A 27,949-nucleotide genomic window follows, 5' to 3' on the forward strand; every position below is an offset into this window, starting at 1 on the left:
ATTTACAATGTATGTCTTAAAATGAGTAATCAGGAAAAAGGGTAAGTTTATTTGATTTTTTTTGAGTTATGCGCTTTATAACATTAACAAATATATATCTGGGATCTAAAGGGATAAGGCAATAGCCTATAGAGTGATGTGTATCCCCAATGATAATACAAATTTATGGTTGAAACGTTTGGACACTCAACTTAATGAACCAACCAATCAAAATTCAGTAAAAGTGCCCATAGTTGTTGAGCCAATCTGAAATAAATCTTGAGGATCTACAAACATCACAATGTCCCCTCCCTCCCTGATTTTATATATGAACCTAAAATATATTATTTACGGGTGGGGGTTATAATAGAGCAATTTTTTTCTACCTCCAATAATTTTTACCCTTTCTTGACCAATCTTGTAATTATAATAAACGATTATTTGTATCTATAGTCTAGTCATTTTTAGAATTGCGTTAAATGACATTTCTAGGTTTTGGGTAGAAATGTCCAGCATCAGGTCAAAAAAGAAATTCAAATTTTATAATTTATTCCCTGTTAAAGCTTGTGAAGTTATATTAATGTCAGCATAACTCATGATTATGCAGTACATATACTGTACCTAGACTGTCGATATTAACTCAGCTATAGACATTTTGTTACTAGTTACTAGTCTAGTTAGATATATTTCAAACATAGAATTCGATATTATTTCATAAACCATTGACCTTGCATGTTGACAGAAAGCCAACTATTTCGAAAGGGTAGGTCCAAGCACATCAAAATTTAATCATAGATATTTTAGCTATTTTTACATTTATTTCAAGCTTAGAAATCATGCAATACTAAGATTATGATCATATCATAATCCTTGTTTTATAATTTCAGTTCAAAAGAACATGAAGCCGAAAAAAGTATTCCAACAGAAAATCAAAATTTTCAAACCTCAAAAGATTCTCAAAATTTATCACCCAGGTTTTATACAACGATTGCCATTGAAACTTATCTGACCTTAAACTTTAATTTTTGTAACATAAGCTTTATTAATAATTTATTAAAAGCGAAGCTTTTCTATAATTAGGGTCGGTCCGTCCGTACGTCCGAACGTCCGTACGTCCGTAACGGATAGCTGTTTAGAATTGTCCTATCGATTTCAAATTTTGCATGGTGATTCCTTTAATAGTTAGGTACGATTTAAAAAGCGTATCAACTCTATAATCATCACCAAAATGTCCGTACGTCCATTTTAAACATTGTGATTTTTTTACTTTTTTAACAACAAATTTTTATGTGATCTGATCATCCAATTGATCTGATTTTTGGTGTATTGATTCCTGGGACAACAAAGTATAATTTAATAAGCAAAGCAACTCTATAATCAAGTCCTAAAAATGTAAGCATGTCCATAAACATTATCCTGAATCAAGCCGTTTTTCAACAAATTTACTTACAATTTTGCGTTGACTCTTATACATTATATTTTGATTATTCAGTTCTGACACTATACAAGTATTAATGTCCGTTTGTCTTACCGTTTTTGTGCTTCGCTTTTATGGATGTTGTCATCCTTGTTTAATAGACAATTAAAGCAAACCAAACAGACGACCAACCCATTTGTTGCACGACATTTGTCCTAAAGTTTTGATCATATCTATCACCTGTTTATGGTTAAGGCATTCCATAGTTTAGTCATTAGTAGCAATAAATGTAGTCAGTAATAAGGCAGTTTTGTGCCGAGACTCAAACTCTAATTTTATACCAATACATAATTGTATAAAAAAATTTACAGTGCACCCTCGCAGGAGTTAAATGAGACTCAACCCGACACAGTTATTCCCAGTGCACCCAATATTGAGGAAGTTAAAACACCCGTTCATAAAAACAGTGATTCCAATAATGTTCATAAAAGGGATATAGTTATCAGTAAATGACAAATTTTTTAATTATTTCAATAAATTATAACAAATTACCTTAATTTTCTAGTAAAAGTAAAAATCTCTCAACGAGCTAAACTTATGCTTTTTATATATTTCTATTGCTCTTTAGTACTCAGCAAATCAAGAAGGGTTCAAATGGATACCAATAAAAAGTTTTAAGAATTTGACAAGAATTTTTTGAACAAAAATCATTTACTTTTTCTATATCCCTAAAATTTTGTTAGTGATTCTATAAGTGATATTCTAAGTGATAACAAGGACGACTACAAACAGTTATTGATATCTAATGCCAGAGATATTGCAATACATACAATTAATGGAGGCCTACACAATGGAAAGTCTGATCTTAATATTGATGGTAAGATTTTTAAAAGACTTGTCTATGTCGTCATTTTTTCTTCAAATTTTTTTACAATATGTATATCAGCAAGTTGGCAATGGTCGGTAAATTAATGTATCCCATTGTTATAATAAACATGATAATAAGGATAAAACTTTTTCTCGTATTCATTCGAATCCGGTGGATAGGAACCGGTTCTCATCCATACGAAAAAACTATGTCTAGCACCGAATTATATCCAGCTTTCTACGAATATAAAAATGTACAATCATAAGATTAAAACCAGTTTTTTAGCCGGTGACTTCGGCACCTCGGGGCTAAAAAAACTAGTTTTAATCTTATAATTGTACATTCTATATCCGCGGAAAGCCGTTTATAATACGATGCGAAAAATAACTATTCCATTTAAATACTTATCAAACCAAATCCCAAAGAAGAGGCACATGAGTATAGAGGGGAGGAGAATAAACTTTCCACTTTTAATTTTCTATCGGCGATTTTTAATGGAAGGGTGGTGTTAACCTCCCCCCTAAATAATTATGAGTCTTCCTTGATAATCTTCACTGTAAAGGAGAATCATATCAGTTCAGCGGTTAGCGTGATTCTCCCATTTTAATTTTACACACACACACAGATCCTGTTACTTTTATACAAGGATTAAAGTGACGATCATAAAAGAAAGCATTTTTTTCTAATTTCAAGGATATAAATTCAAAATTTTACAAAAAAAATATGAAAAATTTGAACAATAGATAAACATTTTTTACCACAATTGAATCAGTTTTTCATTTTATTTTCTTACATTCTTATTTGTTTAGATCCCAAGAACAACTATGGCCTTACTGAACTCGATTCTTCAATTGGGTAATATTTATATTTAATCCTGTAAATGTATTCGGCAATTTTCCTCACCTTTTGATTGAACCTTTAACGATTTTTAAAGTAAAGTGAAGAGGGAGGTTTAAATGGTCAATTGGAAGGATTAAGTGAAAGCACCGAATATTTTATACTTTACTCAATAATAGAATTAGGATAAACTTTTACAAAACATAAAAATTCATACCTAACCCTCTTCCCTTTTGATGAATCTGTTTAAATTAATGCAAGGACAAGGGATCAGGATTCTAACAAACAATTCAATCTGAATCTTGGACAAAGTAGCCTCGGACAAACTAGCCTCTGGACTAATAGCACCCGGAAGAAGTAGCCTTTAGTTACAGCACAAAACTAGTTTTATGCCAGTGTTACACCTCAAAAATATCCAAATTTTCAGCAATTTCATATGGAAATTAATTTTCTGATCACGGTCTGTGAATTTACTGTCTCTCCGTACATCTAGGTTGCGCTGCTTAGCAATTTCTCACAAATAATTGTTCTTGTTTTCTTTTACAAGGCGAAGAACCTCCATGAGAAAAATGAAAACCCTAACCAGCCAAGAAGAGAAAAATATCAAGGAAAATATATTTCTAATACAAGGTGTAAATAGAAGTAGATTTAATATAGTATTATGGAAAACTCAGGGAGGAAGGGGACATTGGACTGTAATCTTAATAGTCCTGAAAGTTTTATAACTTTTTATTTTAGGTCTCTTATTAGTATTGATTTTTTTGGTGAAAGATGAAACTATCCTTCTTATTTATTATTTTCCATTGATTTTAACAATGTTTTGTGCTCGATATGAACTTTGTGGGAAAGCACAAAAAAGCAAAGTTAAATATATATCTTGAATTGAAGGGTATCTCAGAAGAGGGAGAGAATACAGAGCATCATGGCGAAGTTGATGTTGTTAAAGGTATACATTCAAAGATAGATAGCATGAAAAAAAGATTTATGGATTAATAAAGAAATTGATAATTAGTTGGTTATAATTGATGGTTAGATATAGCTATTAAACATATAAATCATATAAATGGATATTGTATAGATAGATAATTATTCAATTCAAAGACGTCCAATGGGGGGGGGGGCGGTTAAAGGGGTGATTAACCCCACAAAATTTTGAAGTTTAAATTTTACTCCCCCCCCAAAAAAAAAATCTAAAGTATGGACGTCCTTGCCTATAAGATATAAAGATTTCCCCCCCCCCCCCCCCCAATATAAAATGCTTGGACGCCCTTGTGCTGATTATTTATCTAAATTTAATATTGATAGATGATTAATAATTATATGTTTAAATGTCTCTTATAGCAACCAACCTTTTGATTGCACGACTCTTCTCTGAAAGTCCTAACTGTGCAATGCATAGTAATAAGTTGAACATGTTTTGGGCAAAATTATTCCCCCTATCTATTATAGTTATTTATTTCTTACACCTGTCATAGCAGCAGTATGAACCATTTTAAGTCATGACTCAGAACTGGGCCGAGATATGTTACGCAACAGTCGTTGATTAGATTTAATAAGTAGTTTAAAACATCTATTAAAAGCTATTTTATTATTAGTTGAAGATGACGACTACCAGCGTCCTGCCAAACTAGATCTCATCATTGGTTTCCTCAGGCTTCTAAATTTCATGAGTGCTTGTGGGGCTATCTTTGGTATCATATTGTCTATGTATGCTCAATTAAGGTATTATAGATTGATATTACATATATACTATATAATTAGATATATAGAGCAATTTTTACTATTTAGTACGTATCATTCTATCTATGTATGATCAATTAGGATATTATAGATAGATAGATTATGATGAATCCAAAATTAAATTGAAATACTTTTAGTATACCAGAAGAAGAACTCTGGTTACAGAAAGATCAATTAACAGAAGAACAGCAACAGGCTTTAGGTAATATTTATAAGGAAGAATCAAATTTTCAAAGGCTTTTCCATAATGAGGATCTGTACGTCCATAGCTGTTGTCGTTAATTTATACAAGTGAATGTAAGAATTATCCTATCGATTTCAAATAAAATTTTAAGGTTGAAAGTATCTTTGTAAACTTTCTTACCAGAGTTATTTTAATTAGTACCTACAGTAGCGATTTCATGGTCTTTACTATTATTTTGAAAAGTTATCAGCTTTTTTAGAACATTCTTGTTGTTAAAATAATAGTTTGTTTTTAGGTCTTGATAAAGATTGGAATCAAATACCAGAGAATTATTTTTGGATTGGTTATATAAAAACTTTTGCTGGTATAATACAGGTCAGTATTAAGTTATCTGTGGGGCAGTAGGGTGATTATACTACCCCCCCTCCATCCCAAATAAAAAATTGGCTCATTAAGGCGATCCGTTAGATTAAAAATCAGAGAACTGTAGCTATGCCTTCAAATACATTGCTGCCTTTGCGGCTATGGTTCATTATAGTTGCTTCAGCCACAGCTTCTGGAAGTCTGTGGCTGATGGCTGCTTAGATTTTTAGCATCTTTTGGTTCCTCCATATTATTTATGTGTATTTTGAAAAATTCGTAACCTATTTAATTGATTGATTTAATGAATATATTGCAACTGAGAAGTTTGAGAAGGAGACTTCAACTCTAACACTTACCTCTGTAACTCATTGTGTTACAACTACGACGCCCCCTCCCCCACTAATTTATTTTATTTTTTAGTTGGTGTACCTGATACTAACAGCAATACTGGTGACCATAGATAGTATTGCTACCATCACTTTTAGATGGAAGGAATATGGAGAGTTAACTTTTAGGTATAACTAGATAGATAGATAGACAAACAGACAAAGTAAGATAGATATATAGATAGATTCAAAAATACTACAGAAAGACGGAGAGGTTCAAATAGGCAGATATAACGATGGACACTGAAACAGATAAACAAACAGAATGATAGACATAAGCAAAGACAGATTTATTGGAAAAAATGATATATTAATAAGCTGACAAATATCAAAATTTTCGACAATCAGAAAGATAGACAAACTAACAGACAAATATAATTGATAGGCATACACATGTTTCAGACATACAGACGCCTCATCCATCCTGTTTCATTTATCCCGGTCCAGATGGAAGATGAGATTTCTGGCAGCTCTAACTCTAACCTCATCCATGTCGCTCAATGCGGCGAACATTATTTTCTAGTAAGTGTTTTGTTTGTAATTTCCTCCATTGCATTGCCATCCACTATCCATTATTAGCAACTTAAGAATAAAATCAAAATGTACAAAACACGGAAAGTAAGGATGAATCAAAAGGAAAAAGAGTAAAAGGGAAAATTGATTGTAATGCAAACATACATAAACAATTTATGTATTGCTCGTCATATCCATATTCATGTATTGCTCGTCATATCCCGATTAACAAAAATTCTGTCATTTACAGAAATAACCTGCATTAATGAAGCCCTTTTAATATTTTTTTTTAATTTCGTTTTTAAACATTCTTTATGTTAAAAGCTTTTTTAAATCTAATATTTGTTGTATTCTTGATTTTTTATTTGATAAAATTACACAATTTGAAATGTTTAGTTTTTATGGAAGATCTTTAGAAGAGAGAAAATATAGAAGAACTGGGATTCCTACGGAACAGGTTCTTTAAATCCTTCTATTTATTAAAGATGGCTAAGATACCTCTAATAGCCCAACTCTAATAATTATCGTTTATTGAAAATAAATTAAAAGAATTATTACATCCAATTATTTTTGTGATACTTATAAATTTACTAATATGTAAATTATGCTTCGGAACTCTTCCTTCTTGGCTAAGAATTTTTTTCTTCTAATTTTGCTATAAATATCTAGGTTCCCCAACTTGCTTTCCATGCTGTGATCTGGTACATTTCTGTTCTGTCTGGTTGTTTACTCTCATTTCTTATTGGATATGCTCTACATTTTATACCTCATAAGTAAGATAATTCTATTGTATTAACAACTAGTGGTTACGCTCCTAGATGCCTCTAGGAACACTTGAGGGAAGGGGGATGGAGGAATCTTTCAATTTAATTTTTAAAAGGAAAAGGAAAGGATGCATTTTTTTGAAGGGGGGGGGGGTAATTTTTTTAAATGGACTTTTCTCCAGCGAGGCTAAATTTACCCTCCCCCAATAAAGTTACAAAACTTCCCTGGACCTATAAGATGCTTTGCATTAAAGGAGGACAATTATATAATAGGATAGACGTCTGATCCCTTGTTCATTGGTTCAAGATTAACTATTTTGTAACAGTAAATCTAGTAAATGCTATTATTGGAATTCTAATGATTGGTTTGTTAAGTAGTATTTGATAATTTATATTTTGTGACTTTGACTTTATGATGACGTGTAATATTTCAAATACTTAAGTTGTTATAAAGCAATAAATGGTTAAAACAATTGCAGCAATGTTTATTGATAATTTTTACCATTGTAAAAAAACTTTTAACGGATACAACCTTTTTTATTTATCTTTAGATTTCATGGAGTAGCTTGGTTGGATAATAGACTAAAAATGAGCCATATCGATGATAAGGTACATTACATTTTTTTCATTGATCTTTATTTTATTTTTGATGTTGTTACTTTCGAATATGAGATGGAAAATCCAACTCAATATTACCTAACTTTGTACTACGTATGGCAGTTGTCCATATAAATAACAAAAAATGTTACTTATAATTTACTACTAGTTATTATGAAGTAAACTAAGTCTTAAATCTGCTTAGGTTTAACACGATGGATATAGAATACATGAATAATGTGAGATATTCTCGCATACACTGATAATATGCTACTTACAGCTGGCTAATATAACGATAAACCCCATTCCCTTACCTCCTACTTGAACAGCTAATTGACCAATAAACGGGGACCATTGTAGCAATCTAAATTGACGACAAAATTTCCCCTTTCATCACGTAATCTACATCCATTACTGACACATGGCTGTTAGGCTTCAAACTGACAGGGCATAAAAAATATAAATAAAACTGATTAATTATAAAAGAATGTTTAAATGAAAAAAAGTTTTGAAATTTAGGATGATACATGGTTAACAAGAAAAGAAGTGGCTTTATCAAAAATTTATTGCGCTAGGTAATCAATTATTAACTTAAAAATTAAAAGAAAAGGAAGTCATAGTTTTATTTGTAAAAAAAAGGAATATGGTAAAATAGATAAAAAAGGATTTACCTTTAATTAATATACCTGTTGTTAAGTATCATTACGAATTCATAGTTTGCATCTTTCTTACAGTATAGTTATTGATATTAATAAGACGAAAATAATTTGCTAAGCTTATTTTGGCTTTGTGTAATGTTTTGTTTATCATTCATTGTCGATTTTTAAAGAACAATAAAAAGATTAAATGATTTTTTTTAGAGTATTGATAGAATCTACAGTACCAAAACATTATCAAGAGACACAGCTTGATGAGGTAAATGATCATAGAATAGTTCTTTTAGTTTTAAACTTTCAGTTTATGCTCAATTTGTATGAAGTCTTGAGGTGATTTTAAACTATTTTTTTTGCTTTCCCTGCCCCTATACATCCAGAGCTCTTGGAAGCTAGGTGCACAGCAACTAATATGAATTAATACTATTCTTTTCTTATTTCTTAGAGATATTAACTAACAAATACAGATATTAGATAATTGAATAAGCATAAATATTGAATCTTTGTAGCTATTTAAACTAATCAAATCATACTTGTTTAATATTAAGGAATATTACCAAGATAAATATAAGAATCTCACACCAATTGGAAAAATTATTGAAGTGATTAATAAGGTAAATTGTTTTTTTTTTGTTTTTTTTTATTTATTTTAAAAAGAGGGATTAATTTTTTTGTTGTCCAAATTTTGTATAAATTATTGTTCAAATGTCCAGTTGTCATTAAAAAAAAATTATAGAAAACCAAAATGTAGAAACCTTTTAAATATGAGTATATGAGAATGACCAACGGATCAAGTAAATTAGGCAATTAATTGATACATGGAATCTTAATAAAAATTTCCAGTCTATCTTGAAAAGTAGCTGAGAAATCGCGTTTCTCCCATACATTCTCCACCATAAGGATTATTTGATATCATATATGTATATTTTCATGTTTAGGGTATCTATTTCATATGTTATATGTGTTCTATTGCCATAACTTTACAGGTAAAGCCATTATTTAAGTTTTTTTTTATAAAAAAAAAAACCTTGCAAGTACGCCCTTGTAAAAATGATAGAGCCGTTTCTATGTATAATAAGTAACATACAATTAGAGAAAAATATATATTTATGATAAATCATGTTAATTGTTAATTGTGCACTAGGGGATTTGAATATGTAATGTAAACATCTTTTTTCATGCAAATCATAAATCGTTATTATGGGAAGATTTATCAAAATGATATACCTAAAACCCCTCTGATTTGATTTTCTATCAAACAGATAGATGTATAGGTGACCTTTTTCGTCTGCAACCAAAATATTTCCTGCTACTTGGTTGATTTTCAATGACTCAATTGAGAGTCGGCATAAGGACATTGTGATGGGGAGATACAGTTATTTAATATTTTCTCACTCTAGTGTTTTACTCAAATCTTAATCATACTATATCAGCGTCAATTTGTTGTATAACAAAATTGGAAAATTTATTATAAACTAGATAATTGTTAATAATTATTTTTGAGAGGAATATGATTTTAAGGGAGGTGTGATATATACCAAAAGATGTTATTTTAGTGTCATAGGGTGTATCAACCCCCATAAATGTTCACCGTCTATAAGGACACACCTCCCTTCTGCAAGTCCCTGGATAAATTTTCAGTGACATATTGATTTCAGGGTTTTCTATTTATGGATGTTGATATAGTCTCATTTCGTTTCTGGACAGTTGTTATTTCAGGTACTTTTGGCAGGGCTAGGCAGCCGCCTGTAAGCCTCAAATAAATCCACCTCTTACAATTTTAAAAATCAGCTGGAATTCTAAACCTGGCCAAAATATAGCAATTCCCTTTTTCAAAAAAAAATTTAAAGCATCCAAACGGGTTTAAATTTGAGGCTTCATCGCGGCTGCCGAGCCCTGACTTTTCTTTTCATTTTTTAGGTTTTATTCCTCAGACAAATTTTTAAACCGAAAGGGTGAGGGACTGGAATATTTCACTGATCTAAATAAATATATGTCATATCGAGAACATTTTAGAACCTAAATAATGATTCGTTAAAGCCAATTGTACTATACAGTCTTTCATGCTAAAATACTGTCATTTTCATTGTTTACTACATTTCTATGAATGTATGTTATGAAATATTTTTTATAAAATTTAAAAAAAATTGTTTTAGGTTGTGCCTCTCTTGTAATTGCTGTATACCTTGGTGAGTAGCTAAATACTTTTGTCTTTCTTTCCGTCTGTCAAATACGTTTTTGATCAGTTGTTTTTTGTTGTTTAAATATTTCACATTTTTTCACAAATAATTAAATAATAATAATAAAGATAAATAATCTTTGTTTTGGTAAACCGGGCCTTTACCAGAACATAACTTATTTTGATTTGATATAATTCAATTTCAGCCATATTGCTTGCCATCCAAGCATTTCGGATGCCAGGAAGATCCACTCCAGCGCTATCCAGAATTTTCATTCCTTTCCTATTAAGGTAAGATGATAATCTTTTTAGATAAACTTCCTAAATACTAGTATACCTGTATCTACAGAAATAGTAACTTTTAAGGATACTCGCCAAATGGGACCTATGTGAAAAATTCCGCAGAACGATATGAAAACTATAAACTTATTTTACTAGATATAAGGTTAGCAATTAATAACCAAAAATTCACCCCTTTAAAAACCTTCCAAAACTTTCTCTCCAAATTATTTATTACCCTAAACAGGTTAATATTCCAGCTAAACAACAAAAAATGTTTTTTTTCTCTGTTTGAAATTTCAGGTTGAAAGATACTAATTGTTGGTCTTTTTTCAGCCATGTTAAGCAACTTTTTTATTCCTTAATATTGATACTTTTATTTCAGTTCTGGAATAAGACAGCTTCTTGACTTAACAAAGGAATGATAGATTTAAACATAATTACATCAGTTTTTCATAAGGCTAAGCAGCCACAGTCGCGTTTAACAGCTGCAGCTTAGTTGCAAAATAATGGCTTCTGAACCCTTTTTATACATTTTTTTACCTTTTTATGAAATTACGTTTTTTAAAGAGTAGGTAGTTTTTCGTTAATTTTTGGTTTACTTGTACATGTAAACCTTGAAAATTTCGGAATTGCAAAAATCCCCCCCCCCCTCCCCATTTTCAATTTATTTAAAAAATAAAAAGGTGGGGGTGGGGGATAATCAGTCTTTAAATTTTGTAATAAAAATATTATTTTTGATTAAATCTATCATAAATTTAGGATTTTGAAGAAGTAGTTTTATTTGTAGTTGTGTTTATATCTTTGCTAACAGTATTTACTATGTTTCAATTCTTTGCTTTAATCACCAGAAGGAAATTACATTCATAATACATTCTATCAAAGTAGTTGTATTTATCAACTATATTTTCAATTCTCAAAACATAGGTTTCTTTAAGTTTCTTGTTTTTCTCTCCAAATTTTTACATTTTTCTCTTTTCTTCTTTTAAACTTTCTGCTTTCTCTAACCCTTTATATTTTTTAACTTTTTCCCTAAGTAGAAAAAGGCTAAAAAATGTATCCTGTATCCAAACAATTTTGTTTGAATGTAATACAAAATCAGATGTTCCTATGAGAAGGACGTTCACGGATTTTTCTTTAAATTTTTGTACCAAAATTTTGTGAAGAGAGAGGGAGCCTATAAAAAGGTTGTCAGGATGTTTGACACTCTAGGTAACATTTTTTTTAAATGCAGCTTTTCTATTCGTAGGGACTATGTTGCCTAGAAAGAAAAAAATGAGAGAGTTTAGCGAAAACCTCCCCCAACCCCCATTGGTTAGGGTTTAAAAGAAGATAAGGGTGGGGGAAAAGAAATTTTAAGAATTACAGAGGGTAATTTGGACTTGTAGAGTAGCTTTGCTTCCAAAATAACAAGTCAAGTATTGATATCAAATAACTTTTTTAAAATTTTTCAAATCAGTCAATAAAAATAAAACAGAAAGTGCGCCTTAAAGTGTATCCCGGTTTTCGAAAAGAAGATATAGAGTGCAAGCAATATTTAATGTAAATTTCTACGCAAAATAACATACATACAACAGACCTTTGATTTTATCATTTTATTTGAATAATATTAATCTCTATTAAATTTTTGTTTAGGTTCAGCCCTTGCTTTAGGTGGATTAGTTATAGGTAAAAAAAACATTTTTTCAAAATTTTATTTGCGTTAAATATTTTGAGGCCATTGATTTATAATTGATTAAAGGTTAATTGTTTCTTAATGATATAATCATTACTTACAAATGTCTTAGTTATATGACTATTTATCTTTTATTGACCTAACAAAGTATGTAATAATGGCTCCGTTAGTTGCAGGGTAGGTGAAGTGTTAGAATCTCAACCAGGACTATGCTTACTATTTAGTATATTAACAAACTGGCGTGCTCAGGAATTCAATAGGGGTGTTTAAAGTCTTTTAGGTGTGAAAAAAGGGAAAGTCTGGCCTAATCAATTTCTTATTATAGCACATATGGCAACAAAAAAAGGATCTTTGAAGTATATTACAAATTTAGGAAAAGTTCGTACAATTGATGGGTTGGTAGTTTGCATGATTTTTAGCCTTGTATTCAATTATTTTAAAAAGAAATTTTTAAAAACTTAAACATCAAAACTTAACTTTTCAGTGTTCCAATAAACTAGAGAGTATATGATTAATTATTTTTGTTTGTCTTTTAGGCCTTTGTTCCTTATTTCTTGATCAGTATGATTTGGACTTTATGTTGATGGGAGATTTAAGAGCAATTGTTGATGAACTCAGAAAGTTCCAATCTGGTGTAAGGTAAGGCTTATAAATAAATACCCAGTCATCTTGAGGGAATAAGACAATGGACAATAATTTGATGTACAAGATGATTATCCCATCTGTATATTAAAATAACAGCAGCCAAAAAAATACCTTTCTCTAAAACTTTTCACAGGGACATACAGATATAATGACATTTACTATTATAGAGTCAGGGACGTCAAAGCTTTTTTTTGAGGGGGGTAGAATGAGAATTTTTAAAGGTTTGAGGGAGGGTGGTAATCTTATGTAGTTTTTTAAAAATTTTGAGAGGGGGAAAATGAGGTTTTTTAAAGTTTGAGAGGGGTGATCTAATGTAGTTTTTAAAATTGTTAACACCTCAGTACTAAAAGTTTAAACATTATAATCTTTACTTATTCTAGAGATGTTGAAACCTTTCTGAAGAATATTGTAAAAGAATTTGATTTTGAAGTTACTTGTGAGCACATATACACTTCTTTGGCATCAGGTAAAACTTGGATGGGTCAATCCTATGGTAGGATCTATGTCTGTCTGTACCAAAAAATCTCTAACCGCTTAACCGATATGGATCTCATTTACAGTGTAGCTTCTCATAGGCCCTGGAAATATAACTAATTTCGGGAAGGGTACCAACACCCTTCCAAGAGCAAAGATTACAGCCCCTAAAAAATTTGATTTAAAAAACTAAAATATAGAAATGGGTGTGGTCGATCACCCATCCCCATTAAAAAAAATGTATAGAGATTGAAAATGTAAGAATAATTAATTTAAAGAAGATTGAAAGAATTATCAGACATATCCATTAAGGACAGACAAACTAACCCTAATAATAGAAAAGCTTTGCAATTAAAATAATTTTTACTTCTAATTTTGCTTTTTATTAAGGAACATTGGCTGGTATATTTCTAAGTTTAGTTCCAGGTAATTATAAATTATAATAAAACAATGACATTTACGTTCATAATTAGCGCAGAATTGACTAGGTAACATAATATTAAAAAGGGATTTACTATAAGAAAAGAGAAAAGTATGCAAATATGTCTTACCGAAAGATTAAAAGATATATAGTTTGTTCATAGTATTACCAATTTTAAGTCAGCTCATTCAACGATAAATCAGTGCCGTCAATTACTTTGCTATTTGAAGGAGGACAGTCGAATATACCTTCGAAAAAAAAAAACTTATAAGTAGATTGGATTCTAAACAGTTTATATTTTTAAATAATTGTTTTATAGGTGCTAGTTCAGCCGCAGCTATTGGAACTAAAACAGCTAATTACACAATAAGAGTAAGTTTTTAAAATTACATTAAAACGAATTTTAATGAATGCTAGCTAAAACAATAGATTAGATACATCGAAGTTTTACTGCTTTTAAAATAAACCATATTATGATTTTTATTTTAAGTAAAGAATCTTTTTTTTATAATTAATACCTGTCAGATTGTTTTTCTTTTCTTTATCCGTAAATCCGTTTGTACAAAATTGCGAATTTAATTATAGTTATTTCTCGTATCGTATTATAAACGGCTTTCCGCGGATATAGAATGTACAATTATAAGATTAAAACTAGTTTTTTTAGCCCCGAGGTGCCGAAGTCAACGGCTAAAAAAACTAGTTTTAATCTTATGATTGTACATTTCTATATTCGTAGAAAGCTGGTTATAATACGATGCTAGACATAGTTTTTTCGTATGGATGAGAACCTAAAAACCTAAACAAATTTTTTGTCTGTCCATTAAAATCTCGCTTAACACTGAACCGTACGAGTCTCTAAATTCTAGGGTGCTAGGGTGCCAAATTTAAAGATTGTTAACTAAATTTTTATGATACCTTAGAAGTATAGGTTTTCTAGGTCTTACATTCCCTTAGGTTAGCATGGGGGATTGTACAGGATTTGATCTCCTGATTTTAAATTTAATTCATAAAAAAAAATTGAAATAGGTTGGAAGTGCCCTGAGTAAATTGGCCACTTTACTAAAAGCCTCAGTGAAGAAAATCTGGGAAGTACAAAAGATAATACGGAGGGTAACCAGCTTCACATTTGGAGCTTTCAAGAAGTTATCTATAGGTAATAAATGAAATTGGACTTTAATTATACTGGTACCTAAAGTTTTAAAAGCATGCGCTCTCACTCGTTTAGGTACTTTCATTAACCTTGATAGGAAAGTTCAACCTATAGTAACGTTCAAGCTTTGCATCCGCCTTGGAAAGAGTAATTTTGTTTATTATCATTGAAGACAAACATCAATTTTTCTTTTATTAAGATCTTACAGCTTAAACATAGGATTTATAATAAAAAATTTAAAGGATTGATTTCTAATTTACATTTAATACAAATTTAAAGTTTTACAGAAATAACAGTAATTAACAATGATTTTCAAGACTTAATCAAAATCTCTTTTTTTCAAAATGTTTTTATTCAAAATTAAAAATAGGGGGGTGAAAGCGCACACTTATAATAATGATATTTTTATTACTTATAGGCGGTGCATCGGTTACCCTTTTGAAACTTCTGCCCTTCCTTCCCCCAGTAGCTATAGGTAATTTTTAATCATCTTAATTTTTATCTTATTATATGAAGTGTAAAGGGTTTTATATCTAAAGTTTAAGATTTCAATAACTGGAGGGTTTTAGGAAACTTTTTTGCTTTCTTCTTACCCTTTTATAAACAAGCCGTTTGACCTTATGATTTTTGTGTCGTTGAATTTGAGATGTGATGCTTTAAGGGTTTCAAAAGAGCTGAAAGTTTTCCTGAAAGAAGGTGTATCAACTATTTTTTTTATAGCTAGCCGGTTCTTTTAGTAAGTAGTAGATGTAAAATTTTTCATAGAATTCAGATATGCAATCGGTTTTTTTGTAGACCTCTTATTTTTTAAGTAATTTAAGTTTAAAAAAAAAAAAATTAAGTCGATTTTAAGGTACTAAAATGCAACAAAAAAAAGAAAGAAAATGGTCATTATGAACAAAAATAGTAAGATCTTTAATTTGACACCTTACTTTTTCAATTCTGTCAGGTAATTATTGAAAAAATCGATTTTTTTAAACCCACGAGAATAAAAACTTTGAACTTAATTTTATTATTTCACAAATAAAAAAATATGGGTTCATATATACCATTAGAATCAGAAAAATATTACGAATCCATTGTAAGCAAAATTGAAAAAAAAAGTTTACAATATAGTATATAAACTACAATAAAAGGAATTATATGAAAATATCATATTATGTTGTACAGGCAACGTCTTAATTCTTCAATTGAGTATAAAAATGGGAAGGGGGTAAAGAGGGGGTAAAGAGGGGGTAAAAAAGGGAAAACAATAGTGTTGTCTGAACAAAAAAAAATAATTGGCCATTTCTGTAATTTTTTAATTTTTAAATTTTTTTCAATTTTGCTTACAATGGATTCGTAATATTTTTCTGATTCTAATGGTATATATGAACCCATGTTTTTTATGTCTGTTTGAGAAAATATTTAGGTCTAAAGTTTTTATTATACCGAGGTTAAAAAAATAGATTTTTTCAATAATTACTCATCAGAATTTTAAAAGTAAGGTGTCAAATTAAAGATCTTACTATTTTTGTTCTTACTGACCATTTTCTTCTTTTATTTTGTTGCGTTTTAGTACCTTAAAACCGACTTAATTATTTTTTTAAAAAACTTAAATTACTTAAAAAATAAGAGGTCTACAAAAAAACCGATTGCATATTTGAATTCTATGAAAAATTTTACATCTACTACTTACTAAAAGAACCGGCTAGCTATAAAAAAAAAAGTTGATACAACTTCTTTATGAAACTTTTATAAATGCTTTGCTTTAAGTAATGAAAAAACCAAGGACTTCCAAGCATTTTTTGAGGGTGATGAAATGAGGGTTGAGGAAGGTAAACTCATGTAGTTTTAAAAATTTTGGACGTCTCTGCAAAAAAGCTTACAATTTTTATATGATATGATTATTTTTAAGATCTTGTCAAATGTAATATGTATTTGTTTAGGAATCTATGTTCTTTTCTCTGCCTTTTGGCCGCAAAGAATACTGTTCTTTTCTGCAAAGCAAAGAAGACAGTTTATAAACGGACAGGTTAAACTTTCAATTTAAAACTGAAAACTTTTTTTATGAAAGTAATAGGATGTATATATATATGTGTGTGTGCCGAATGATCTCACTAATCCGCTAACCACTGAATCCATATGGTTCCTCTTTACAGAAAAGCTTCTCATACGTCCATGGAAGGGTAATTAACTATTTTGGAGAGAGTACTGCACCCTCCCCCGCATGTTTCTTTTTTAAACTAAAATATAAATTAAAGGGTTGACTTACCCCCCCCCCCTCCCCATACATTTTGAATTATTATGATCCTTTAATCTGTTTTTTTAGTTTTTGAATTGGTTTCTGGTTCTGATTCTATTAATTCTGGCACTCAGTATAAATACAGCTTTAGGTATTATTTTTTTTATTTTCACTTAATCAGCTACTTTTTGAGTATAATATATTTGTCTACCAAACATACCAAGTTTTTTCTCTTGCAGCCTAGATAACTAAATTATAACTCTCATTATTACCCAACTAATTTTTGAACTATGTATTAATAAATCAGAAAACGTTTTCATAGTTGAGCTCAAACAACTGTTCTGTAATTATTTTGGTTGGGTATATATGTATGTACTACTCCCTGGTCATTTAGATAAAGGGTTATACCGAAGTCCCTAACCTGCCTAATAAGACTTTTTGTGTGGGGGGAGGGGTATTTTTTAAAAGTATACCCACCTTCCCTCCAACAATAAACCCCCTCAAGAAAATCATTCAGGAGAGGGTGAGGAGGGGACCTATTTATCCCACCCCCTTTTTATACTTTTTCAGAGAAATGGGTGATACATTTTTATGCGTTTTTTTCGCCACCACCCATCCAAAATCATGGGCATATTTTGTTATCTTGTTGTTGGTGATGTAATGTATAAAACTTGTCCTTGTCAATAATACTTCTGCAATTTGCAATGTTAGATGAATTAATTTTATAATTTTCTTCCAGTTGATGAATTGACTCGAGTTTTTGATGATGCTCTACCTTTAGTCAAGGAAACAATTTAACTATAAAAACAATTAAAAAAAACATCATTTGTAAATAGTAAATATTGCAGTAGATTCTTGTTTTTTTTTAATTGTTAAAGTGTTAACTGCTGAAAACAGGTTCAATTAGAGAAGAAGCTTGGTTGGAAGCTGTCATTAATAGCTTCTGGTTTAGCTATGGCAGCTGCTTTTGCATACATCGTATCGTATTTGATCTTAAAGGTAATTATATTTGTAGCCTTTTTTAAATTACATTTTTAATAGCAAATATGCTTTTTGGATTGTTGAGTCTGTTGATTTTTTAAATTTGAAATAACGATTTTCCATCAATAAAAACGTATGTTAATTGTAACAATTACGTATAGGTAACAGTATATGTATGCTGGCATTTAAAGACACTAACTGATAGTTTTGAATAAGATTGTGTGTATTTTGATATTCTTCTGATTAAAAATTAATCTACTCTATATTATTTTTAGTTTAAAACTGAGAAGAATCACGAGAATCTAACCAATATGGAACAAGATTGGAGGGATGAATTAGGTATTTTCATGCATTTAAAAAAAAGGCATATAGTTTTGACCTTTTTCACAAATTAAAAAAAAAAGGTTTTGTCCTTTTTATACCTCAAAGAACCTTAAAACAATGTATTCCCAAAATAATGGTGTCAGATTTTAATCTGTTGTTGGTTAAAAGCACATAAGTCATTTTCAATCGTTCTATGTAGTAATTAGATATTTTCTTTTAAAGTTGTAGGGTATAGTTTTTTGTCTGTCAAAAGATTTTTGAAAACTGACCATTTTTCATTGGATTTCTTTCTTTTTGAATTATTAGAAAATAATATTCATATATTCTACGGGGCTTGTATGTCAATTCTAGCAAGAACAGTTAATCAATAAATGTTTTACCTTGACTTCAAAAGTTATTAATCTATATAATTAACCCACAGTTATTAAATTTGATTTAATAATTTACCCTCGATTGGCATAACCCTGTTTCTGTTCAGAAAAACGACAACTGGTTTCATTTTCAACTCCATTTGGACAAAAGATTGAGAAAAGAAATCAAATCAGGTCAACTTTTTTCACTTATATTTTAGCATTATAATTGTTAAACATTAAATTGTTATAAGATTTATTAAAAAATCTACATACTCAAATTTAAACACGTCTAGAAACATTTTTTTACTATGATAATAGCATTAGAGTAAAATGTACAACAATAGAACAAAATATAGTAAGGGTAAAGTTTAGGAAGGTTTTGATAAAGAGAGGAGCAAGGGGGGGGGGTCGAATTAAAAGGTCAGACAGATATACAAAAATAATTACATTAAAGTGTACCTGGAATTTGCAAACATGACAAATATCATAATTGACTGTCAATAATTTTTTTTTAAGTTGAAATATGTTAAACTTATCCTCAAACTTTCAAGTTTAAATGTTAAATTTTTACAAGAAAGATCATATCATTGACATGTAAAATATTACTTTTCAGGTATAAAAAGGAGCGGATAGGACCATGGACTTGGGTGCTGCCAATAGTCCTGTGTCTTATAGCCTGTGCCTTCGGTACCATGGCTAATATTTATCCTAAGGTATTTATTTTTTTGGCTTGCTACAAAAAGAATAATACGACAAAGACCAAAGTGTGTCAAAAATGAGACGTCATGAGAATGAGGGAGATGAGAGGAGAAGTGGGAAAGGAAACCCCTAAAAAGAGATGGATATTCCCTCATTTTTATGGACGAAGCCCATTTTGTTCCGAATTTGTATCACTTTTGAAAAGTGCGACTCCAGTTACGTCATATTTTTCTTTCCCGAAAAAGGGAAGGGAGAAAGAAAAAAATGGGAAGGGGGGAAGAAAAAAGAGATGAGAGAAAAGGGGGTTTTCCCCATCTCTTTTGAAGAGATTTTCTTCCCCCCTTCCCTTTTTCGGGAAAGAAAAATATGACGTAACTGGAGTCGCACTTTTCAAAAGTGATACAAATTCGGAACAAAATGGGCTTCGTAATTTTTATGACGTCACATAGCTCATTTTTGACCCACTTTGGTCTTTGTCGAATAATCATACTCTCACAGGTTGTTCTACAATTATGTCATATCTGTACGTCTAATAATCTGAATTGTTAGACCTTGTAATCTTGTGTTAAAACAAATATGATCATAAATCATTCTTTAAATCATAATACAAAAAGTAATAAGGTTTTTTGTCAGTAGATTATGATTTCAATTTGTTTATATTTTATGAAAGCTTTACGAGGTCTCCGGGTGGTTTTAGGTTAAGATCTAGTTTTATGATTTAAGTCTTGTGATGGTTTTAGACTATTCATACATTATATTTTAATTATATTATTTTTTGTATTTTTGAAAATCGACTATAATACGATACGATACTTGATTATTCAGTATGTCTATGAACTGGTTTTAAGCCAGCGGATAATAATCGGTTTCAAGGCCATACTGAAATCATTATTTTTTTAGATTGACATGTACAGAGAACCTAAAGGAGTATTTGGGAAAACGATTGATAAGCTATTACTCAAAATTAATCTCTTTGAAGGTAACTTTATTTTTTAACACGTTATCTATAATACAAAGTAGAATGATGTCTGTCTGTCCGTCCAACCGCCCGTCTGCCCCTTAAGATCTTGGTAACCACCAAACCGATTGGATTCTACTCTTCAGGGAATATACCTACTGATCCTACGATGGTTTTAGACTATTTTCTTAGGGAGTGGGACAACCCCAACCCCACCCCCCCCTTTATTTTTTAAAAGAATTTTTTGCCGCATATGTTTTGCGAATTCGCCATTTATTCGCGAAAACTGGCGACCTATTCGCAATTTTTTTAGCTGGGTAGGTAATAGAAGATTTAATGATTCCCATGCTTGCATCATTTTTTAGGAGCGTCCATGATTTTTTAAAAATACTTCTTAGGGCAAAGCCGCTAGTATTTAATATGTTAGTTATTATAACAGTTCATCCATTTATTGATATAATTGAACTTTTAAAAGCGACGAAGCTATTTTATAGTTCCACTTGTCTATCTAACCGTCCGTATGTCTGCAATGTTTTTGGTGAAGTTTTTTTTTAAATGATGTCATCCTTCATAGGATAACTTTTTAAAAAAGTAGATAACATTTGAGAATAAATATCGAATAAAAAGATAGAAATGATAAGAAAATCTTTCTTATTGGATAATAAAAATGTAAAGAGATGGTGAGTATGCGTCCAATATACGTGCCAACATGATAAAGTTTTAAATATGTATGACGATTATTTCAAGCACAATTTCAGATGAGACACGGCGTGTGCGAGATTATGGAGAGCGAGAATGTATGCCCTGGGCCTCACTGGGAAATGTATTTTCTGAAACTTTACAACAGAAAAGCAATATTCTCATGAATCCTATTAATACTTTCTTCAATAGGACGGAGCGGTTGTTCAGCCCGTTAAGGCAGGTATGGTAAATATTTTCTAATTATTTAATTTAATGGATAAATAATATATGTGGATATTAAGACAGGGGAAAAATTGTCATCAATTTAGCTTACTAACAGGAATTCACTTATTGGTCAGTTTGTACATCCAGTAGGATGGAAGGGAATGGGTTTAATGGGTTGGAAGAGGGGAGGGGTTTAATCGTCCATTTTATCCAACTGACTGTTTCACTTTATTAGAAAATCCTTATACTAAAGTAACAGGATGTCTGTGTGTTTGCGTGTTTGTGTGTTTGTGTGTCTGTGTGTCTGTGTGTCTGTGTGTCTGTGTGTCTGTGTGTTTGTACCGAAGGATCTCGCTAACCGCTGAACCGATCGGGTTCTCCTTAACACGGTAGCTTCTCATAGGTCCCGGGAAGGTTTATAACTATTTTCTTTGGGGGTGGGACACCCCCAACCCCCCCCCCCCCCAAAAAAAAAAAAATTTTTAAATTTTTTTAACTAAAATTAAAAATGAGACACCCCCCCCCCCTCCAAAAAAAAAATTTTTTCGCCCCCCCAAAATTTTTTTTTACTTTTTCTTTTAAAATCTAAAATAAGAAGTTTAATTATTAAATTTGACTCTCTCCTCAAGTCCCCCTAGAAGCCTCTAGGGGCGTAGCAGCTAGTATGAATATATGGTGTAAGATTCAAGTAAAAATATATCCATTTATATATCAAAAAGTAACTTCCATGGGGGAAAAAATAAATTAAAGACAGACTAACGGACGGACATAGATATATCTTTTACCCTTGTGTCAATGCATTTATCTTTGTTAATATGAATTTCTATCTTACTCTAATTATAACTGGACCAATGATATGCCAATACACAGACTAAATTATCAATGGCAGGCCAGTATTCATTTTAATTGGCCAATGGTAGGCCAGTATGACGTCATATTTTTATAGGTCCTATAAAATTTCTATCTTCCTTGTCTGTCAGTAAATATAGTCTATGTAGTAGCAAAACACTGCATTACTCATCCGCTCGAATATCGGCTTACACCGCGTCACAAAACAGACGTTAAAAATGGTTTCTTCTGCTATGTCAGGTGCGCGATATAATTGTCCTAAAACAGACGCAATTTATGATCTTGCACAGAATTTCAGGCAAAGGTCGTTCAATAAAAAGTTAGTTGTCTGTCGGACGTATCAACGTTTATACATCTATCCATGCATTTTTCTTTATATTATATTAAGGTGTTAACAAGAACGAGAAAACAGTTTGTAGCGGACATTGGAGATGATTTATTTGGTCAAGATGTTGTTAACACGATTCAAACTTTTAGACTTTTAGGTAATTTTTAGCAATGGAATTAGAAAAGTAAAAACTCAAAAAATATCTTTAGGTTTATCTTTCAATTAATGTCATATTATTGTACTTCATATTCTTGCAAGAATCAGTTTTTTTTCTATTTATGTGTGTTAGTTTGTTTGTATAAGGTACACATTTATTAACTATAAATTCAGACATGTTAAAATCGTTCTTTCAACTAATGAAGTGTTTTCTTGCAGTTGAAACTGATTGTTTATTCCTTTCTATTCTTCGTTGAACTCGCTTTTATGAATGTAAGAATCCTTGTTTTATAAAATAAAATCTTGAAGCGTTTTGCAGCCATTCTTGCAAAGGGTAGAAGATTTGAGCATGAGAAAAATGCGCTAAAACCATATTTAGATGTTGACACCTAGGTTTTGAATTTTTTATTTTACTGCACTTTTTTAATAACAAACTAAAATATTTTTTTTGATGTTCTGTAAATGGTTATAAAAAACGAAGAAAATAAGCCATTGGTCATTAAATTCTGATAACTATAAGTGGGGTAAAATTGCTTTCAAAAAAGTTCTCATAAAAAACACACTGTATAACGTCATTATTTATAGGTTTTATAAGCTGCTTCAAATATACCTACAGAAGTACACGAACTGTTATAGAGTAACTTTGCTAGGCTAACAGGAATTATTTAATTTAGATTTGCGCTATTTTGGGATGCTGTTATTGATACCCCGCTTGATTAATCTGAGCATTCTTGTATTTGGACTAATATCCATGTCTATAGCAACCTGCAGGTAATTTCTATTAGGAAGGGAGGGGATGATGGACTGTGTATTACACTAGTCCCCAAAGTTTTTAATAGTGTTTTGTAATTTGTTGGCTCTACAACTTTGGAGACTATTGATGAATTTGGATTGGTTGGTTCAAGTTAAGTGCGTTAATGTTTCAACCACTAATTGTAATCTACAGAAGGAATAATTTTGTGTGTCATTGTGGGTGTATATAAATTTATCGGCCATTGTCTTATCCCTATTATCTTGAAGAAGCTACTTTGTAAAGAAGAACCATATCGGATAAAGCCGTTAGCGAGAAACTTTGTTACACACAAAGAGACAGACACAGATCCCGTTACTTTTGTAAAAGGATTTTAAGTTTGTAGAAACGTAAAAATAATGCATTTTGTATCTAGAATGATTATATGCGAGTGTGTGGAGCCAAGACTGATTGTACAGGCTTTTGGAACTGTCACCACTTTTTCCGTAACCTTTGTCCTTGGGTCCCAAATTGCTCTTTTCAATATTCTCTCAGATATTGGAATTCCATTTTATAGGTAAGGTGTATTGGTTATGTTACTTCTACTAGTGGCTAAGCCTATAAGGTTTTTAGGGTTTCTTGAGGATTGGGAGGTTGTTTCAAGTTTTAGAAAGAAAAAGTATTTTTTTTGTAAAGGGAAATTTTCTATTTCTCTCGGGAGAGTGGAGTTATCCCCTCCCAAAATAGTTCATAACCTTCCCTAGACCTAGAAGAAGCTTACTGAAAGGAGAACCAAATTAAATTAAATCAAATTAACCCTACCATTAGTAATAACTTCGCATTTCTCTGCTTTACAGAGTAGCCTTCTTTATCTCTAATAAGTGCAATAATATTCTAGAATTATTCTTTTTCAAATTTGAAGAGATTGCTTGTAAATTTGGGTTTTACTGTTCAGGGAATGAGTCGGGAAAGGTTTGGGCATTTTTTTCTGATATCCCCTGCATACTCTAGAAAGCGAAGCAACTAATATTTTTTAATATTTAGAATAACAGTGAGGTATGGTCTCGGTTTCATTTATGATCTGGTGTGCGAAGCTATCATGATTTCTATTTATATAGGTAACGTTTTTATTTTTCTCAAAGTGCCTAGCGAGCATATGAAACACTCCCCCAACCCCCCACCTCCCACACACAGTGCGTATGAAGGTGCTTTGACTTTAGTGTCAGAACCTTAATTGGGACATAGTGCATTTCATTACCCTAGGTTAGGTAACTTCATTTCACTTTTCAATAAAATCTAAAATGCAGCCGGTTTGGAGAAAATTAGATTTGAAAATTTCAAGTTCATTTTCACCCACTAGGAGTTACCGCATAATAATGACAAGAAGAGCAAATATTTTTTATTTAAAATTTTGAACAACTTTGCTTTTATAAAGTCTGTCATAAAACCTCTCTGTATATGATTTATTTAAGTCTGAATTTCCGTGACCTTAGCAAAGCAACTGATAAAAATGGCCATTAATTAACTCACTTCAGGAGTGGTTTTATGAAGAACTTTATAAAAGCAAACTTGTTCAAACTTTTAAATAAATAATCTTTGCTTTTCTTGTCATGGTTATGCGATAACTCCTAGTGGATGAAAATTGAACTTAAAATTTTCAAATCTAATTTTATCAAAAACGGCTGCATTTTAGATTTTATTGAAAAGTTAAATCTGTGCTTGACTAGACACTTTGTGTGAACCATGTAACATTTACTATTATTATTTTTTATATTTAGTTATGCCTCTTTATTATTTCTAGTTGCTTTGCTTATAGCCTCTAAATGTTTTTGCTTCAAGTAGCTTTGCAAAATGTCTAAAAAATCGGCCATTTGGCGTCATAAAAATGACGGGTGAGAGGAGAAATGGGAAAGAAAACCCCTAAAACAAAAGATGGATAATCTCTCATTTTTATGACGTCACATGGCTGATTTTTCAAAACACTTTGTAAAGCTACGTGTTGACCGAAAAATATTTTGCAACTACCCATACCCTATATTGTAGCTCATCTGAAAAGGGGAACCATTTTGGTCCAGTGGTTTGTCAACGAACATAAATTTTACCTCATTTATATTAGAATCTCCTATGATAAAAAAAAATGCAAAGATTAAGATATCTCAAATAATTTTAGGTATGAAGAACGAGTTTTTCTTTGCCATTCCAAAGAAGAAAGTTACAGTTACTTACTCCGTACCTGGCGTATCCGATGATGGACCTAATATCCGTGGACAAATCATTTAAAATTTAGTCAGTTTGATAATAGGTTTAATAAGTTAGAAAAAATGTGTAAAATTTACCTTTGATAGCCTGTATTTTTTTGGGGAAAAAGAAGAGTTATGAATTATAAAATGTACCAATAATATTATTGTGATACAATTAAATATGAACTATAAAAAAAGACAAACCAAAATTTTATATTATTCATTTATAAAAAAAAGTTGTTCTATGATAAAATATAACAATATGCGTAAATAGAGGCCTCCCAAGATATAATTTAAATAGCTACTAAATTGCGTTTATAAACAAGCTTTAATTTTAAACTAAATGTTTCAATGCTCGGCAGCTGTGAGTCTGCTGCGCCTATGCCTTATAATAAAACCAGTTTGGATTCTTTTGAAAAATTTTTGAAAAGAGGAATTGCCATATTGGGTAATGTTTAGACTTCAAGCTGATTTTTAAAAATGTAAAAGGTTGATTTCCCTGAGAATGACGCGCGGCTGCCGAGCCCTGATATTTTTAAACAGGGTTTACAATGTACAATAGAGGATTATTTTTCATATTTTTAGTCACTATAAATAAATTTTATTGCTTCCTAAAAAAGTTATAATGTACGTATTTAAGAATAAAGTCATAAATATTTCATCAAAGTCATAAAATAACAAGGATATAACCATCTATAAAGGCGAAACATAACCAATCAAACATTGTTTCAAACAAATATAAAGCGTAGGTGCTTTCAATATTGAAATAGTTATTTATCTCATTGTATTCTAGACAGCTTTCCGCGGATAATAAAACTAAAAATTAAAGATTAATTCTAGTTTTATCAGCACCGAGGGCCTAGAGTTAGGGCTAACAAATCCAGTATTATTATTAAACTTTTTTATTTATTATTCGTAGAAAATTGGCTGTAATAAGATGTTATAAACGATTTTTCAGTATGGATTAGAAGCGGGTATTAATTTACAAAATAATCGATGTGAATTTTTCGAAAAAAGATTTAAATTACAAAATTTTTGACGTATTAGAATTTATTTTGTAGGACTTTGTTTACAGTACTATTTTTGCTTTTTTGAGGAATCACAGGGGCAATTATATTAACTATAATAATTTTAAAGTATTTTTTTAAAAATTGCTAATTGAGCAAACTATGCCTAGTTGTAACTGTAATCTTCATTCAATATTTTAAATAGATATTGTGCTAAAGTTTCTAACAGAACTTTCCGTAACGAATATAAGGTCGCACAGACGTTCGGACGTACGGAATTACGATGTATAAAAGCTTCGCTTTAACTTTAAAAATGCTTATAAATCCAATGCGAAGTACAAATTTATTTACTATCATATACTGTGTGCCTTATAATTATGTTTTTTTATTGTCGATAACAAATTTTTGACATGTTTTAAAATGAAATAAATTTTTTTTTGTAAGAAACAAAAATAGGTAGATTTATTACTTTATATTTATTCTAAAAAGCACGAAATTCAAGTAATGTTTTTTTATAAGAACGTATCCTAAATTTTGTGATTTTGTTTTAACCCATTCGCTCCCAAAGTTCAAAGTTTTAATTCACCGGGCTTCAACAAAATATAATTTTTCAATAATTACTCAACAAAATTCAAAATGTAAAGTGTCAAATTAAAGATCTTACTATTTTCGTTCATAATGGCAAATTTCCTTTTTTTGTTGCGTTTTTACCTTAAAACCAACTTAATTTTTTTGAAAGCCTAAAATAAGAGGTCTTCAAAAAAAACGATTGCATATTTAAATTCTATGGATCATTTTACATCTACTACTTACTAAAAGCACCGACTATTTTTTTTTGAAATTATAAAAGTTAGGACACGTTCTTTATAATTAAATCGTGCCATTTATTTCTTTATATAAATGATTTTCATCATAGTTTTTGACAATACAAATTTTTAAACATGTTTTTTTTAATATTTTGGTAGAAACAGGAGCAGCAGCAATTCTAGTCTACTGTTGTACAGTGTCTGTTTGTTTGCAAATAAATAATAATGGATTTATTATTACTTGGATCTTACTTCAGATTAATA

At 30.5% G+C, this 27,949-nt stretch overlaps 1 protein-coding gene across 1 annotated transcript; it reads left to right on the forward strand.

Annotated features, from left to right (window-relative positions):
* LOC145329778 (uncharacterized) lies at positions 1–27,821 on the forward strand. Its single transcript, XM_080174170.1, has 46 exons — positions 1–41; positions 867–953; positions 1,768–1,885; positions 2,138–2,273; positions 3,074–3,119; positions 3,649–3,706; positions 3,987–4,047; positions 4,697–4,823; positions 4,979–5,043; positions 5,321–5,400; positions 5,809–5,903; positions 6,177–6,296; positions 6,684–6,744; positions 6,957–7,060; positions 7,603–7,660; positions 8,168–8,223; positions 8,509–8,563; positions 8,850–8,915; positions 9,240–9,287; positions 9,960–10,020; positions 10,458–10,490; positions 10,687–10,771; positions 11,145–11,176; positions 11,520–11,611; positions 11,860–11,971; positions 12,395–12,427; positions 12,971–13,073; positions 13,460–13,545; positions 13,944–13,979; positions 14,294–14,346; positions 15,001–15,127; positions 15,543–15,599; positions 17,053–17,138; positions 17,436–17,499; positions 18,088–18,132; positions 18,244–18,347; positions 18,605–18,668; positions 19,132–19,198; positions 19,620–19,719; positions 20,606–20,684; positions 21,422–21,585; positions 22,807–22,903; positions 23,577–23,673; positions 24,069–24,209; positions 24,677–24,750; positions 25,803–27,821. The coding sequence occupies exons 1-46, from the start codon at positions 22–24 to the stop codon at positions 25,910–25,912; spliced, it is 3,663 nt and encodes a 1,220-aa protein (XP_080030296.1). The 5' UTR covers positions 1–21; the 3' UTR covers positions 25,913–27,821.
* The last annotated feature ends 128 nt before the right edge of the window (positions 27,822–27,949 follow it).

This window comes from Acartia tonsa, chromosome 10 (genome assembly GCF_053477335.1).
Source record: "Acartia tonsa isolate MP-2025a chromosome 10, ASM5347733v1, whole genome shotgun sequence".
NCBI lineage: Eukaryota > Metazoa > Arthropoda > Copepoda > Calanoida > Acartiidae > Acartia > Acartia tonsa.

What these genes read in the sequence shown, in the direction of transcription:
- LOC145329778 (XM_080174170.1), top strand. Translation starts at nt 22, where the DNA reads ATGAGTAATCAGGAAAAAGG. An exon ending in TCTATGTATGCTCAATTAAG is followed by an intron (nt 4,824 to 4,978) that starts GTATTATAGATT and finishes AAATACTTTTAG; the next exon opens with TATACCAGAAGAAGAACTCT. An exon ending in TGTTCAGCCCGTTAAGGCAG is followed by an intron (nt 21,586 to 22,806) that starts GTATGGTAAATA and finishes TATTATATTAAG; the next exon opens with GTGTTAACAAGAACGAGAAA.